This window comes from Pongo pygmaeus, chromosome 7 (assembly GCF_028885625.2).
Source record: "Pongo pygmaeus isolate AG05252 chromosome 7, NHGRI_mPonPyg2-v2.0_pri, whole genome shotgun sequence".
Lineage (NCBI taxonomy): Eukaryota > Metazoa > Chordata > Mammalia > Primates > Hominidae > Pongo > Pongo pygmaeus.
Genome location: NC_072380.2, coordinates 51258427 through 51274911, shown reverse-complemented (window position 1 = coordinate 51274911; position 16485 = coordinate 51258427). Strand labels below are relative to the sequence as shown.

Genomic DNA, 16485 nt, shown 5'->3' with positions numbered 1-16485 from the left:
TCTATAATTTATGATGAGTTTGCTTATGATGATATATTCCCTTGATTTGGGACCTCAAATCATTTTAGGCTGCAAGTGTGACATGTTTGCATCTAGTATTTTGATGCCACCATTGTCCATTTGAATTGAGGGGCTGACTGTTACATCTAGCTTAGTAGTACAGGTTATTTGTTAGACTGTCTTATACAAAGTTTCTCTCAAGTTAACCTACATCTTAAACACTGATAAAACTTAACAAATATTAAGCTGTTACTATTAGTTTTGGGACTAAGCTGAAAGTTCAGTACAGGAACCCTGTAATATTATCTTGTTGTTCAGATCCTTCTGGCATGATACGGCCTGCAGGTAAAAGAGAAGCTTTGTTATAGAACAATCACTGTATGTTCTGTGCTGGCTAAGGTTTTTTTTAAAAAAATAATTTTAAAATAGTGGCTGAAATTGAGTGATTCAGACTTGATCTGCTACAGTAACCATTTCCTTTGAAATTTCATGTTTTTAGATTGGTGAACCTAATTCCCGACTGCAAAAGATTACTGACATTTTGGATTCCATTAAAGAAAAGGTAAAATGAATTACTATTTGTTAATAATTAACATATTTCTTTTCTCTTCCACAGTCTCTTAGCTCCCTTGAAAGACTTAGACATACGCTGCCTGCTTTGACGTTTGCAACATACTTGATGAAAAAAAGCAGAAGTAACCTATTACCATTTATCTTTTGAATGTAAAGGTCTTAAATTACCTAAAATAAACATGAATAAATATACTTATGCACAATTAGTCTCTGGTATTATATTAGAGTAAGACTTTAATTGTAACACATTTAAGGGACCACTTATATTAAAACAAACCTTATGCTTCTTAAATAAATCTATATGTTACTTTATCTAAAATTTTTAAGATGAGGATAGATGCTTTTTTAAAGATACTAAAGGAAGATATTAGATAATTCTAGATGCAGATATTCTATATTGTTGATGGAATTATAATGGATGTGCATGGATGTATGTTTTTTGAAGTCTATGTAAAGCTATCCCATTGTAATTTGTGGGAATTCTGTATGTTCCCCCAGGGTAAACAAACTCGATTCACAAATTTTGACCCATTATCTCTGCTTCCACCATCCTGGGACTACTGGACATATCCTGGTTCTCTCACAGTTCCACCTCTTCTTGAGAGTGTCACATGGATTGTTTTAAAGCAACCTATAAACATCAGCTCTCAACAGGTACATCATCTCTTCCAGGTTGATACTGATTCCCTCAGAGGAAACTGGGCTTTTTTTTTTTTTTTTTTTCAACCCTGCCCTTAATTTCTGCTGTGTTTTGAAGTCTGTGTTTTCCCTTTATTCATCAGATGGGTGGTTGGGCTAGATGAGATCTATGTCCCTTTCATATTTGACCTGTGATTAGATGATTTATTTGCCACTTCTTAGAAATGTACATAGCAACACTGATGAAAGTGAAGCATCATTTTGAGCACTATAATCATTTGCTTTTGTTTTGTTGCTGTTTGTTTGATATGGGGATATAAACAGGCTGAGATAACAAACAAAAAATGGGGATATAAACAGGCTGAGATAGAAACAAAAAAATCAGAGAGAGGCTACTTATAGAAGGTGACATTTTTCTTTCTGACCTTAGTCCCCACACCTGCTTCTACAAATTTCCAAGTGAAACTTGAGGACAGTGATTGGTGCAGTGCCCTAAGAAATGTGTGCCTGCTAAGTGTAAGAAGTTGTTGTTTTGTACGCTTAAAAGCTAGATAAGTGGGTAGTCTGGGCACAGTGGATCCTGCCTGTAATCTCAGCACTTTGGGAGGCTGAGGTGGGTGGATCGCTTGAGTCCTGGAGTTCGAGACCAGCCTGGGTAAAACCCTGTCTCTACGAAAAATACAAAAAGTAGCCAGGTGTGGTGATGCGTGCCTATAGTCCCAGCTACTCAAGGGGTTGAGGTGAGAGGATTGCTCGAACCCAAGAGGTGGATGCTGCAGTGAGTCAGGATCACGCTGCTGCATTCCAGAGCAAGACTTTGTCTCAAAAAATTTTTTTTTGTTAAGAGGGTGGATCGCATTTAAGTGTTCTTACTATAATTATAAGAAGAGGAAAGAGAGAGAAAGGGGAGGGGAATGAGAGGGAGAGAAGGAATTGTTGATCTTTTGGCATTTGTTGACAAAAACTTTTGTTGGGTTGTCTGAGGGGCTTAATGCTTAAGCGTTTGCAGAGAGGCTGTGGGGAGGCTCTTTCTGTGTAGACATCTACTCACTCATTCTTCTGTTAAAAACTTATGGAGCTTCCCCTGTAGGCCAAGAGTCTGCTAGACTCAGGATACCCAGTTTGTCAGCCATGCTGGTGTGGAGTCGGTGCAACCATACCTCACCCCAACCTTGAACTCCTGGGCTCAAGCCATTCGTCTTCCTGCCTCAGCCTCCCACGTAGCTTGAACTACAGGTGCATGCCACCATGCCTGGCTTATTTTTTTTGATAAATTTTGTGTAGACAGGGTCTTGCATTATTGCTCTGATTGGTCTTGAAGTGATCCACTTCTGGCCTCAAATGATCCTTCTGCTTCGGCCTCCCAAAGTGCTAGGACTACAGGCATGAGCCACTGCACCTAGCCAGGATATCCAGTCTTTAATGTTCAGAAACTGTGCTTGGAGTGCTGAACCATGGGGCTGGCCAATCTGATGGGTGGATGCTGTGTGTTCTTGGATGCTGTGCTTCTTCACTGGTTTTGTTTTTGTTGTTCTTTTTGAATTAGGTGCAGTATCTTAGCATGAACATAGTCTAGTAATTTTTGCAGCTAATAAAGTACACATGTACTGGGCTTGCCCACCTGCCTACCTGTTTATTTTTCCTCCTAATGATACCAGAGCTGGCCCACCTTTACCGAGATCATTTCAGGCAGCATTTCCCCTTGGGACACTGAACACATCCTTCCTTTTGTTGGGTGTTTCTCCTTGTTGACCTTGTCTCTAGGATTAAAGGCAAATAATAACCTAGTGCATACATTTTTAAAACATTTTACAAAGGTCTGTATAGAAATCCAGAGCTTGACTGACATGAAAACTCCTGTGAATTTTTTCTATCATTGTATCATGAGAAAAATGACCTGTTACTGATTCAGAGTCCTTAATAAGGAAATTCATTTTTCTCCCTGTCACATGCTAAATGGTTTACTTTTATATTTCTTTATTAAATTTGAACTGAATAATATTAAGAATGAATAAACTATAGCATCAAGGTAGTTAATAAGGGAATCATGTTTTCCCTCTATCTCAAGGATGCTGTTATTTCTTAAAGCCACTTGGAAAATAACTTTTTGTTTAGTTTTGTTTTTTGTTTTCAATCCACCAGTGATTTGGAAGAGAATATATCAAAATATATAGTTTAGTTCCTTAAAAATAATAAAGTTAACCTTATTAAAAATATCTACCTGCAAGTTTAGGAATTGTGAGTGCCTAGCTGAGGATTCACTACTTTGTCTTATCTGAGGCTCAGTGGATTACTATTATCAATGTGGCTTTTATGCAGAGCAGTATATAAAATAATAGCTCTGTTTTAGAGCTCTGAAGTGATTGTTAATTCACTTTGGAGCATTGACTTAAATCTCCTATAGTAGGAACACTTTCACGTATTTTAGTTTTTAACCAAATTGAGAAAGTTATTTGAGTAACAATTCAATTTATTAAAATCTGATATTGTGGTAGTTTTAAAAGTTAAAGAATAAAGCAAAAGAAAAAAAATTCAGTCCCAGTCTAACCATGAAAAAATACCAGGCAACACCCAGTCAGGGGACATTCTATAAAATAGTCAGTATTCTCAAGGTCGTTAAAACTGCCAAGGTCATCAAAAACAAGGTAAGTCTGAGATACTGTCACAATCAAGAAATGCCTAAGGAGATATGAATACTAAGTGTAGTGTTTTCCGGATTTTTTCCTAGGGTTTTCTCCACAATTTCTTGCCAAGTCACAGTTTGACCTAAGGGGCAAATCAGATGTTTTTCATTTTCTTTTTCTTGATTTAAGTCCATTTTTCTCTCTCCGAGTCACTCGTTGAGGACTAAATTCTTAACTGCCATGCCAGTGAGTGATAAATGTACTATTTTCTGATCCTTTTGAAGACAAGTCTGTCATTTTCTCTGGAGGGACAGCTTCTCTTGCCAAGTCTCTTTGGGTTATCCTAAATCATCAAAATTGGGTTACTTAGCTGAAATTCAATGTGCAAAATACTTGGCTTTGTTTCTACTCTCCTTTTAAAGAAAAACAACCCTCTTTTGTTTATTATGATATTATTTGCATGCAGTGAAACTCATGAATTTTAAGTGTGTGGTTGCTGATTTTGGTAACTGTATATAGACATGCTACAACTACTACAATCAAGATACAGTTCTCAACCACCGCGGTGGCTCACAGCTCTAATCCTAGCATTTTGGGAGGCCAAGGCGGGTGGATCACCTAAGGTCTGGAGTTCGAGACCAGCCTGGTGAACATGGTAAAACCCCATCTCTACTAAAAATACAAAAATTAGCCATGCATGGTGGTGCGTGCCTGTAATCCCAGCTACTCAGGAGGCCGAGGCAGGAGAATCGCTTGAACCTGGGAGGCAAGGTTGAAGTGAGCCCAGATTGTGCCGCTGTACTCCAGCCTGGGTAACAGAGCAAGACTATATCTCAAAATAAATAAATAAAAGATAGAGATCTCAGCCAAAAATTTTCTGGTGCTCTTTTGCAGTCCTTTACCTTCTTCACCATAGTCCTAGGCAACTATTGATGTGCTGTCACTAGAATTTAAATGAGTCATACAGTAGATTTTTGTGTTTGAGTTCTTTTACTGGTATAATCTTTTTAAGATTCACCCATTTTATTTTATTTTTTTCCTGAGACAGAGTCTGGCTCTGTTGCCCAGGCTGGAGTGGAGTGGCGAGATCTTGGCTCACTGCAACCTCTGCCTCCCATGTTCAAGTGATTCTGCTGCCTCAGCCTCCTGAGTAGCTGGAACTGCAGGCATGCATCACCACGCCCGGCCAATTTTTGTATTTTTAGTAGAGATGGGGTTTCACCATGTTGGCTGGGCTGCTCTTGGACTCCTGGCCTCAAGTGATCTACCCATCTCGGCCTCCCAAAGTGCTGGGATTACAGGTGTGACCCATGGTACCTGACCCATTTCATTAATTTTTATTACTGTGTAATATTCCATGGTATGGATATATTATATTTTTAAAAAATATATTTCACAGTTGATGGACACTTGGCTTGCTTTCAATTTTTGGCCATTATGAATAATAGCAATCCATATATGCATATTAGGAGTAATTTGCTCACTTTTGTGTGGACACATTTGTATATGTCTTGTGTCAATACCTAGGACTGGAATTACTAGGTCATGTTTGTTTAATTTTGTAAAGTACTATTATATTGTTTTCTTTTCCTTTTTTTTTCTGAAGGAGTCTCGCTTTGTTGCCCAGGCTGGAGTGCAGTGGTGTGATCTTGGTTCACTGTAACCACCACCTCCCGGGTTTAAGAGATTGTCCTACCTCAGGCTCCTGAGTAGCTGGGATTACAGGCACTCGCCACCACACCCAGCTAATTTTTGTATTTTTAGTAGAGACAGGATTTCATCATGTTAGCCATGCTGGTCTCAAACTCCCGACTTCAAGTGATTTGCCCACCTTGGCCCCCCAAAATGCTGGAATTACAGGCATGAGCCACTGTGCCCAGCTGAGTAAATTACTACTATATTGTTTTCTAAAGTGGCTGTGTCATATTAAATTCCCACCAACAACATATGAGATTTCTAGTTGCTTCATACCCCTGCAAGCATTTGGCATTGTCAGTTTTTCTAACTTTAGGTATTCTAGTGGGTATGTGTGTGATTTTAATTTGCATTTATCTAGTGACCAATGATTTTGAACATTTTTTATATGCTTATTGGCTATGTATGTATCTCCTTTTGTTAAGTATCTGTTCAGATTATCTGTCCATTTTTACATTGGGTTGTGTGCAAGAGTTCTTTATATAGTCTGGATAACAGCTCTTTCTCAGGCTGGGCGCAGTGGCTCACTCCTGTAATCCCACTGAAAGAATCTCCCCGGGGCCTGAAAGCTTAAGGGAATGAATAACTTTTCCCTCCTCAGGCCCAGTCCCAAGGCCCAAGGCCACTTGCTCCAGCAGCGTGCGTCAGCAAGATAGCAGAAGCAGGAAGAGAGCTGGCGGGAAGACACATACCCCCTGAAGATCTACAGGGAGGCAGTCTGGGTACTATGTAGCAGTCAGATCAGACTGGGACACTTCCTGTTTACAGAGAACTGTAAAACTCCTGCCCCGTCCTCACTTGGGACTGACGCCATAGGCCTCAGCCCATCTGCACCCAGGGATGCAAGGCTCTTGTATTGTTTCAAACCCCAAGAGCGTGCCAACAGACAACACGAGGTGGTGTGGAGCAACCGGCTGTTTTAATGAATGCCTGGGTGCAGACGGGCTGAGGTCTAAAATGGCGTCAGCCCCAAGTGAGGACAGGGCAGGCAGGGGTTTTATAGTCTCCTGTAAACAAGAAGTGTCTCAGTCTGATGTAACTGCTGCATAGTACCTGGACGGCCTCCGTCTCGGTCTTCAGAGGGTATGTGTCTTCCGGCCAGCTCTCTTCCTGCTTCTGCTATCTTGCTGATGCACACTGCTGGCACCAGTGGCCTTGTGCCTTGGGACTGAGCCAAAGGAGGGAGGAGTTATTCACCCCCTGCCCAGCTTTCAGGACCCAGGGAGAATCTTTCATTCCTGTCTATTTGGTTATAGAAAAAAGGAAAAGCGATGACTTTCTCAATAACTACTTCAGGCATGACATAGGGGTGGCGTGAGCACCTTGGAAAAAGAAAAACTTAATTTTTGGGGTATTCTTGAGAGAAGGGTTCGTATCCATCATGTCGCTGTAGCAGGAGCATCATCTGGATTGTTTGGTGGCTAGTGGGATAACACAGGGGAGAAACAAGAGGAACCCAGTGATGAAGATTACTGTCCCTACCAGTATTTTAAATCCTCCTAAATTAGAGAACCACCCTCCTAGAAGGTTTGTTGGGTCCCAACCCTTCCAGGTTTGGACTGATACATGGGCTACTTTTCTGATGTTTGAAGCGATTTCTAGAACCGCTTTTCCGTTATCATCTATGTTAAGACAGCAATTAGAGATATTAAACTTACCATAGACCCCACCTTCTTCTGCTAGTAAGTAGTCTAGTGGTAGCCTGTTTTGTTACGAGAGCATTTCTAGGGCTGAGGTGGTTTGGTTAGTGATTATCTTTAGAACAGCTGGTAGTCTAATTGTTCTATTTAGCATATATATGGAAGTGCAATAACCCCCATGAACCATCCTCAGCCCAAGTGGCAGGACCGTAATATTCCATGATCCGTTGCGGAGGCCACTCGTCCTCTTGCCATCTTTGGCTCCCTTCTACCTCCAAGGATTGTTTTTCTCTGGCTAGGTTATACACAGGGACTCCGAGGATGTTGCCCGCCTGCTTTGAAAGTAAAAAGAATCCAGGTTTAATTGTGCCTAGGAAGAAAGTACCTTGCTAGGGATAAGGTAGCCATGAGTATGCCTGGGTTCCACATATCCAAAGGAATCCGTCAGAGGCAATCCATTGGAGGCTGGTGTTCATAGGATTGTCCCACAGTGCACTTAGGCTGGGGTATGCCTCATAAGGGTTGTGGTGTTTGTACAGTATCAGGCCTTTTTTGACAAGACATAATTGAGGTAGCTTAAGTTAGAAGGAGACCAAGCTCCGTGGGGTAATTTTGGCCACCCCTCTGCTGTGGAGGCGTTGACTGTTAGGGTTTGGTGACAGGGGCTTTCACCTATGGCATGATGAGTTTTATCATTCCACTTGCGGGATATGCACACCGTCCCTGTTACTGGAAGTGTCCAGGACTGTGCGCATTCCTGAGGAGTGAAAGTGAGGCTGGAGTTTTGGGATGCTAGTAAGTAAGGGGGATTGTCTATCCCATAAAATGGCCACTGTTGACTCATACGGGCTTCCCTGCATACCTAGCAATTGGACACATTCATGGTAAGGACGGTGCGTTCCCCTAGATCTACAAACAAGTTTTTTCCTGCCTTGGGAAGTGATACGTCTGCTTGTAGTTTTGTATAAAGGGATGGAAATGCCACGGGTGATTTTGGAGAGGAGTTGTTGGCTTTTGTTTTGGCTATAATCTGTTCTCTCCTTGTATCCTCTAGCACTTGAGTTTTTACTCCCCATTGTCCATTTGTGGTGAAGCAAAGCCACTGCTTACCTTTTGGACAAATAGTCCCATTACGACTGCCAGATACTCCTAGATTTTTTACTTTATATTAACTTTTCCCTGATTCAACACATTCCTTGATTAAGATTCCATAACAGGATTTTTCTATATAAGTATAGTAAGTAAAGGATTGTCGTATTTTTCCTCCATAGTGGAAAGACTGATAATGAGAGGTGACAGTGTGCTGGCAGTCCTCGCAGCCCCTGCTCGCTCTACGCGCCTCCTCTGCCTGGGCTCCCACTTTGGCGGCACTTGAGGAGCCCTTCAGCATGTGGCTGCACTGTGGGGGCCCCTTTCTGGGCTGGCCAAGGCCGGAGCTGGCTCCCTCAGCTTGCTGGGAGGTGTGGAGTGAGAGGCGTGGGCGGCAACTGGGGCTGCCGGCGGTGCTTGTGTTCCAGCGCCAGTTGCGGGTGGGCGTGGACTCGTTGGGCCCCGCAGCGGTGGGCAGGTCCGCCTACCCCGGGCAGTGAGGGGCTTAGCACCTGGGCCAGCAGCTGCTGTGCTCAATTTTTCACCGGGCCTTAGCTGCCTTCCCGCGGGGCAGGGCTCGGGACCTGCAGCCTGCCATGCCTGAGCCTCCCCCCAACCTCCGTGGGCTCCTGTGCGGCCGAGCCTCCCCGAGAAGCACCGCCCCCTGCTCCACGGTGCCCGGTCCCATCGACCACCCAGGGGCTGAGGAGTGCTGGCTCATGGCTCTGGGACTGGCAGGGAGCTCCACCTGCGGCCCTGGTGCAGCATCCACTGGGTGAAGCCAGCTGGGCTCCTGAGTCTGGTGGGGACTTGGAGAGCATTTATGTCTAGCTAAGGGATTGTAAATACACCAATTGGCACTCTGTATCTAGCTCAAGGTTTGTAAACACACCAATGAGCACCCTGTGTCTAGCTCACGGTTTGTGAATGCACAAATCAGCACTCTGTATCTAGCTACTCTGGTGGGGACTTGGAGAACCTTTGTGTCTAGCTCAGGGATTGTAAAGGCACCAATCAGTGCCCTGTCAAAATAGACCACTCGGCTCTCTGTAAAATGGACCAATCAGCAGGATGTGGGTGGGGCCAGATAAGAGAATAAAAGCAGGCTGCTGGAGCCCACAATGGCAACCCCGCTGGGGTCCCCTTCCACACTGTGAAAGCTTTGTTCTTTTGCTCTTTGCAATAAATCTTGCTGCTGCTCACTCTTTGGGTCCACACTGCCTTTATGAGCTGTAACACTCACCGCAAAGGTCTGTAGCTTCACTCCTGAAGCCAGCGAGACCACAAACCCACCAGAAGGAAGAAACTCCGAGCACATCCAAACATCACACGCTGCGTTTAGGAACTGTAACACTCAGGGCGAGGGTCCGCAGCTTCATTCTTGAAGTCAGTGAGACCAAGAACCCGCCAATTCCAGACACAGTAACACTCACAGCAGCTCAGAGGGGCTGCTGTGGACAGTAGGGCGGGTACTGATACCAGATGCAAGGCTCTTGTATCACTTCGAACCCCAAGAGCACGCCAACAGAACACGAGGTGGTGTGGAGCAACACGAGGTTTTATTGAGCGCCGTGGTGCAGACGGGCTGAGGCCTAAAATGGCATCAGCCCCAAGTGAGGATGGGGCAGAGGTTTTATAGTCCTCTGTAAACAGAAGTGTCCCAGTCTGACGTGACTGCTGCATAGTACACGGACAGCCTCCCTCTCAGTCTTCAGAGGGTATGTGTCTCCCAGCCAGCTCTCTTCCTGCTTCTGCTATCTTGGTGATGCACACTGCTGGAGCAAGTGGCCTTGCACCTTGGGACTGGGCCTGAGGAGGGAGAAGTTATTCATTCCCTTAAACTTTCAGGCACTGGGGAGAATCTTTCACCCAGCAGTTTGAAAGGCTGAGGCGGGAGGATCACTTGAGGCCAGGAGTTCAAGACCAGTCTGGCCAACATAGCGCAACCCTGTCTCCACTTAAAAAAAAAAAAATTAGCTGGGCGTGGTGTCGCCTGCCTGTAACCTCAGCTACTCCAGACGCTGAGGCATGAGAATCGCTTGAACCCAGGAGGCGGAGGTTGCAGTGAGTCGAGATTATGCCACTGCAATCCAGCCTGGGTGACAGAGCGAGACTCTATCTCAAAAAAAAAAAAAAAGTGATTCCTTGGGCCTTATTAGAAATTCCAGTTCACAAGTTTGGGGTAGGGTCCAGGGATCTGAATTTTTAAGAATGAACTCAAAAGTATTTTCATTCAGATGCTTTGGGACCACCCCTCCCAAAACTGGCTTAGAGTGAGACATGCGTGTGCACGTAATAGATCCATCTAGGAAGGTTAGTTAGAACTGCGTGGGCAAGGGGCTTGGAAGCCATGCTGACACATTTGTTTTGGGTGCCTACAAAAATGTTAGAACTGTGATGTATTATAGGGATGTATTTGGAAATGTTTACACTAAAATGAGACGATGTTTGGAATTTGCTTAAAAATAGCCTAGTTTGGGTAGGATGGCAAATGGAAAAAGAGCTTTGGTGGGAGAACGGATGGAAAAATTGGCTGTGTGTTGAAGCTAGGTCGTGGATTCCTGGTGATTTATGATGTTGCTTTTTCTACCTTTGTGTACTTTTGAACATTTACATAATAAAAAGTAAATTAAAAGGATAGGGGAAAATAAGGAAACAGAAAACAAGTTTCTCTGTGGTTAGTGCATGGCTTGTCAAGATGGCTTATTTATTGAAACTTCTCAGCTACCTCTCAAGTTTCTCATCTGTAAAAGGGGATAATTATATATTATTGACAGGGGTATTTTGACTGAGGTAATGTAAAGCACTTAACACAGTGCCCAGTCCATTATGTTCCATAACAGCACTTATTTTTATTATTACTCAATTTTGGCAGGCAGTGGAGTGCTATCAAAGAGGTTTGAGCATGAGAGTGGCATAAAGCTATTTACAGAACCATAGAAGAGTATTTTAGCTTATTGGAGTTGCTACACAATGAAATTACAATTTCAGCATTAGAGTCAAGGAAACCAGCAAAACAGGTCATACCTGCTTCAGCCTCAAGGCTGAACTGGGAACATTTCTACTGGGAACCTGTAGGTACTGAGTCAGCTTTAGTGACAGAGGTGCAGCTTTGCTGCCTGAATAAGGCCTGGAACCACATAAGGGGACAAGACTGGTGGGAACCAGCCAGAGATGTGCATTTTAAGGCCAGGGCAGTATTGGAGGACACCCAGAGCCAACAGAAGCAAATCTGAATGGGGACTGGCAAATACAGGGTCGACCTAACTGGGCTAAATGATTGTGAGACCCAGTTATAAGGGGAAGGGGTTTGGCGAGATATCAGGACAGGTCTAGGGACTCTTACCAAAATACACAGGCTGGTCAGAGAAGGAGCTGAAGACAGATCCAATTCTAGACTGGTGAGCTGAAAGTGCTACTGGGACAGGGAGCCATGATCAACTTTCAGAGGGGTTGAACTCCCAGAGGGGCAGGAGCTAGGGTTGTGGGAGAAAAATAAAGCCAACATCTTCAGAAGACTCAGCGGTATCACTGTGGAGGCAGGTTGCTTGATGAGGCCTGTGGACTCATGCTTTAATTCAGGACTCAGAATTCCTGCGCAGCCACCTGGAATGACCACTCCAGACAGACCTGGATTGTTATGATCTGCAGAAGGCTAGGTATCTTTCCTATGGTCTCAGAGGTTAGATTTTATTAGCCTCTGCTATTTGACTTGACCAGAGATTCTCTTCAGCCTCATGTGGTTTTAGCTATGATGATCTGGTCTAATGAAACATGAGTAATAGTACGTTGTAAACACTTGTCTCCTTCCCATATCTGTACTTAAAAAAAAAAAACCTCAAAATGGCCGGGTGCGGTGGCTCCCGCCTGTAATCCCAGCACTTTGGGAGGCTGAGGAGGGCGGATCATGAGGTCAAGAGATCGAGAGCATCCTGGCCAACATGGTGAAACCCCATCTCTACTAAAAATACAAAAATTAGCTGGGCATGGTGGCACGTGCCTGTAGTCAGTCCCAGCTACTTGGGAGGCTGAGGCAGGAGAATTGCTTGAACCTGGGAGGTGGAGGTTGCAGTGAGCTGAGATCCTGCCATTGCACTCCAGCCTGGTGACACAGCGAGACTCTGTCTCAAAAAACAAACAAACAAACAAAACCCTCAAAATACCACATGTGGAAAACATGGTTGCTTGTATATATGATGGTTGATCCTATTGCCATAGAGCATGGTTATAAACTGTTGCCTATTTCTTATAAAGGACCTCTCTCTCCTCTGCCCCTGTCCTGGTTAGTACTGTACAAGAAACATTTTAGGCATCAGGTATTTGATGAAAACCTAAAGGATGTGAATTTGCTTGACTCTGAGATTAGATGGTTAACAAAATTTAGAGAATGTAGGTTCTCATTCCTAATAATTTGTCTTCATCAAAATAAAACAAACACCAAAGATTTTCTTTTATTAATTGACAGTATAATTTTGGTGCATATTTTTGAGAAGATAAAATTAGTTTTAATTTTTCCAACTTCACTTTAGACCTGTACTAAATCTTAATAAATAATATTAAGCCACCAAGGGATTGTTAAAAATTTATAAAACATATTTATAATAGAAAAGTTTTCAGCAACAAAAAATAGTGATGTAGGTTGATATGTATTGGCATGCAAAGATGGCTAGGATATATACTAAGTGAAAAAATTAGGTTTCAAAACAGCATATATAGTTGAGTTCATTTTTGTCATAAAATGTATGTATGTGTGTGTGTTTATAGATTGAAAAACATTGAAAAACTTTCTCTGATTTCTAAATATTTCCTCTTTAGGAATAAGAAAATAAGAAAATAAGAAATAAACCACACTCTAGATGTTTCCTCTTGTTGGCCAGGCTGGTCTTAAATTAAAAATGCTTATACATTTAATTTTGGAACCCGTAGGTATTTGTACAGTGATGAGAATTTAGCAAAAGAGTTGTTTTATTATATATGACATGTAACAGAAAATTTTCATTGCAGTATTTTTTGTTCCTGGTTATAGATATATCTTAATTCTTTATGCAGGGTAATTCGTTAATATTGGTGGGAATTTCTATGCTGAAGCTAACTCTTTTCTTCTTCTACAGCTGGCCAAATTTCGCAGTCTCCTGTGCACAGCAGAGGGTGAAGCAGCAGCTTTTCTAGTGAGCAATCACCGCCCACCACAGCCTCTGAAGGGCCGCAAAGTGAGAGCCTCTTTCCATTAAAAATTGTCACCAGTGAACTCCCCCAAACATGGCTGTGGAGAGACAATGAAACAAATCAAAGCACAAAAGTATCTGCCAACATCTCCTTTGTGGAATTCTAATTTATAGGAAACATTTTACTATGAGCCTCAGTGTCACAAAGAAAACCAGATCTGTCTCTCTCTCTCTTTAATTTTTTTTTATTTTTTTAGTGATAGAGTCTCACTCTGTCACCTAGGCTGGATTGCAGTGGTACAATCTTGGCTAATTGCAGCCTCCATCTCCTGGACTCAAGTGATCCTCCCACCTCAGCCTCCAGAGTACATAGGACCACAGGCATGCACCAGCATGCCTGGCTAATTTTAATTAATTTATTTTTTTTAAGAAATGCAGTCTTGCTATGTTGCCCAGGCTGGTCTCAAGCTCCTGCCCTAAACTAGGCCTCCTGCCTTGGCCTCTCAAAGTGCTGGGATTTCAGGCATGGGCCATCAAGCCCAGCTGACCCAGATCTCTTTGCTAACTTATCTGTCTCTTATTTGCACTCATGGATATTCACAGTAAGCATTGTTTGACATATATTAAAACCCATGAAATATGCCAACTTCAACCTGTGTGAAAATATAGTTAACATTGCAAACTTTAGAACGTATTAAAAATTTTACCTTGCCATAGAGACTGAATTAGTCACAGCTCTCAATGATGTTAGGTGGAAACTTATATCTCAAATGATAGGATTGTGATGCTTTTTTTGTAACAAGTGATTCTGCTTAATATTTTGTTATTCCAATTCATAAAAAGTAGGTTATGTTTTCCTATAAGGATAATTTTTGCAGTGATTATATTGCTAACTCTCATTGCATGATACCTTTAATAAAATGAACAATATAAGAGTTAAGGGCAATGGGATAAAACTACTTAATGGGTCTCCTCCACTGATCAACAATATTCCATATAGTCTTGGTGAGGAATTTCCCAGGATATAAATGGCTATTTACACTGTAATGAATTATACCATATATAATATTCACTCAGTAATGTTAATAATGAACTGGCTAATAATTGACAAGATGCAATGCCTGCCAGTTTATGACATTAACATGGTTTGAAACTAACATATGACATAGTACCAGTGCAGTCAGTGCTGCCCTCAGACATGAAGAACATGTTGCCCATTTTTGCCTGGTGTTTTGGCAGCAAAGCAGGAAGCAATTTTGTGTGGGTCATTGTTCTGTCAATTTGTGGAAAAAATTACTTCAGTCTCATATAAGTATATAATGGGTCCGTAAACCCTTCAACCCATTTCCATGGCAAAACTCACTTTTCTTTTTATACATGTCCCTCAGTCTCTTAATTTTATCAGGTGGAGCTTGATCTTAATTTTAACCTATTATCTTTTATTTTTGTTTGTTTTTGGTGGGGGATAAGAGTGGTGTTTCTTTTGCCCTTTCTGTTACAATCGGAGGGACACTAAGCATTAACTTAATAACCACATTTAAGACTTGAACACATGCTACACTTTTGTCATCTCCTGACATAACTTTACCTGAGTTTCCTTGATTTTGATGATTTGTTTCTTACATCTCTCTTCCTCTGGATGTAGTTTTTTTTTTTTGGATGGAGTCTTACACTGTCACCAAGGCTGGAGTACAGTGGCATGGTCGTGGCTCACTGCAACCTCCACCTCCCGGGTTCAAAGGATTCTCCTGCCTCAGCCTCTTGAGTGGTTGGGATTACAGGCACATGCCACCATACTTGGCTAATTTTTGTATTTTTAGTAGAGATGGGATTTTGCAATGTTGGCCAGGCTGGTCTCAAACTCCTGACCTCAAGTGATCTGCCTGCCTCAGCCTCTCAAATTGCTGGAATTGCAGGCGTGAGCCACCACGCCTGGCTTGAATGTAGATTTTAATAATTGAACTTATTCTGTAATGTTGATAGAATAACTGAGTATCAGCAAATTGTGTAACAGTGATGGACACTGTTGCATAAGGTGAGCTCCTGAAGAGTGAAGCTAATACTTTGGTCAATGTTCTTTTCCCCTCAGTGTGTAGTTTAAGGCTTTTAGAAGATTGATCTGTAGCAATTATTTAATGAATTAAATATTTAAAAAAATTTTATTTGATGTCTTTAGTAATTATCTCTCTGCTTGAAATCAAATGCACTTTAAGTTAATATAACATGTAAAATACATTATCTTTTGAAAATAGTTTCTTTTTAAAGGAATGCTAATTAGTTGTAACTTGTAAACCCAAAAGTTCTAATGGTTTTTAAAAACCAGGGTTGAGTGGAAAAGTGTTTGTTTAGTTTGGAAAGACCTGTGAATTTCCTAGTCAGGGAAAGAACCTGTTTTCTGGAAGAATGTAAGTTGCTATATCTGGAGAGGCATGTAGGACAGGGGTTCTAATTACTGTCTGTGAGAGTTACTACTTTGTAACTTATGGTTTCTGCTTCAGTATTTTGTCAGTTCTGTATTATAAATTGCACCTTAATAGACCAAAAATATCTATACAGCACTGATTTCCTTGAATATTGTGTGTTAATTGATATATCTCCTAGAGGCAAAAGGTTTAAATGTGTGTTAAAAAGGTTATATTACCTCCTTTTTAAACAAATTAAAGAGTTGTAAATACTAGTATAGATCTCTTTTGTTTACCACAGCATATATTGATTTTATGATTGTTAAGCATTTCATATTTTAATTCAAATTGGATTAAACCACAATAAAGAAAATGAGACAAGCTTTCAACTGTATCAGGGCCGTGTATGCGCATTACGTACAATGAGATTGCATTTTACACTTCTTTTTTACTTTTCTTTTGAGACAGGGTCTCCCTCTGTCACCCAGGCTTGAATGCAGTGGTGACAGGCTGCTCACTGCAGCCTTGATCTTCTGGGCTCAAACAGTCCTCCCAACTGAGCCTCCCTAGTTGCTGGGACTACAGGTGTGAGCCACTACTCCCGGCTAATTTTTGTATTTTTTGTAGAGACAAAGGCTCTCACTATGTTGCTCAGGCT

The 16485-nt window shown here is 42.0% G+C and overlaps 1 protein-coding gene across 1 annotated transcript in view; it reads left to right on the top strand.

Moving 5' to 3' along the window:
- The window catches only part of LOC129042635 (carbonic anhydrase 13-like), a 37880-nt gene extending 21756 nt beyond the window's left edge, over nt 1–16124 (top strand). Inside the window, exons 5-7 of the mRNA XM_054498861.2 lie at nt 500–562; nt 1072–1227; nt 13372–16124. Coding sequence (XP_054354836.1) covers nt 500–562; nt 1072–1227; nt 13372–13491 — 339 coding nt within the window. The 3' untranslated portion in view covers nt 13492–16124. The remainder of the gene's footprint in view (nt 1–499; nt 563–1071; nt 1228–13371) is intronic.
- The last annotated feature ends 361 nt before the right edge of the window (nt 16125–16485 follow it).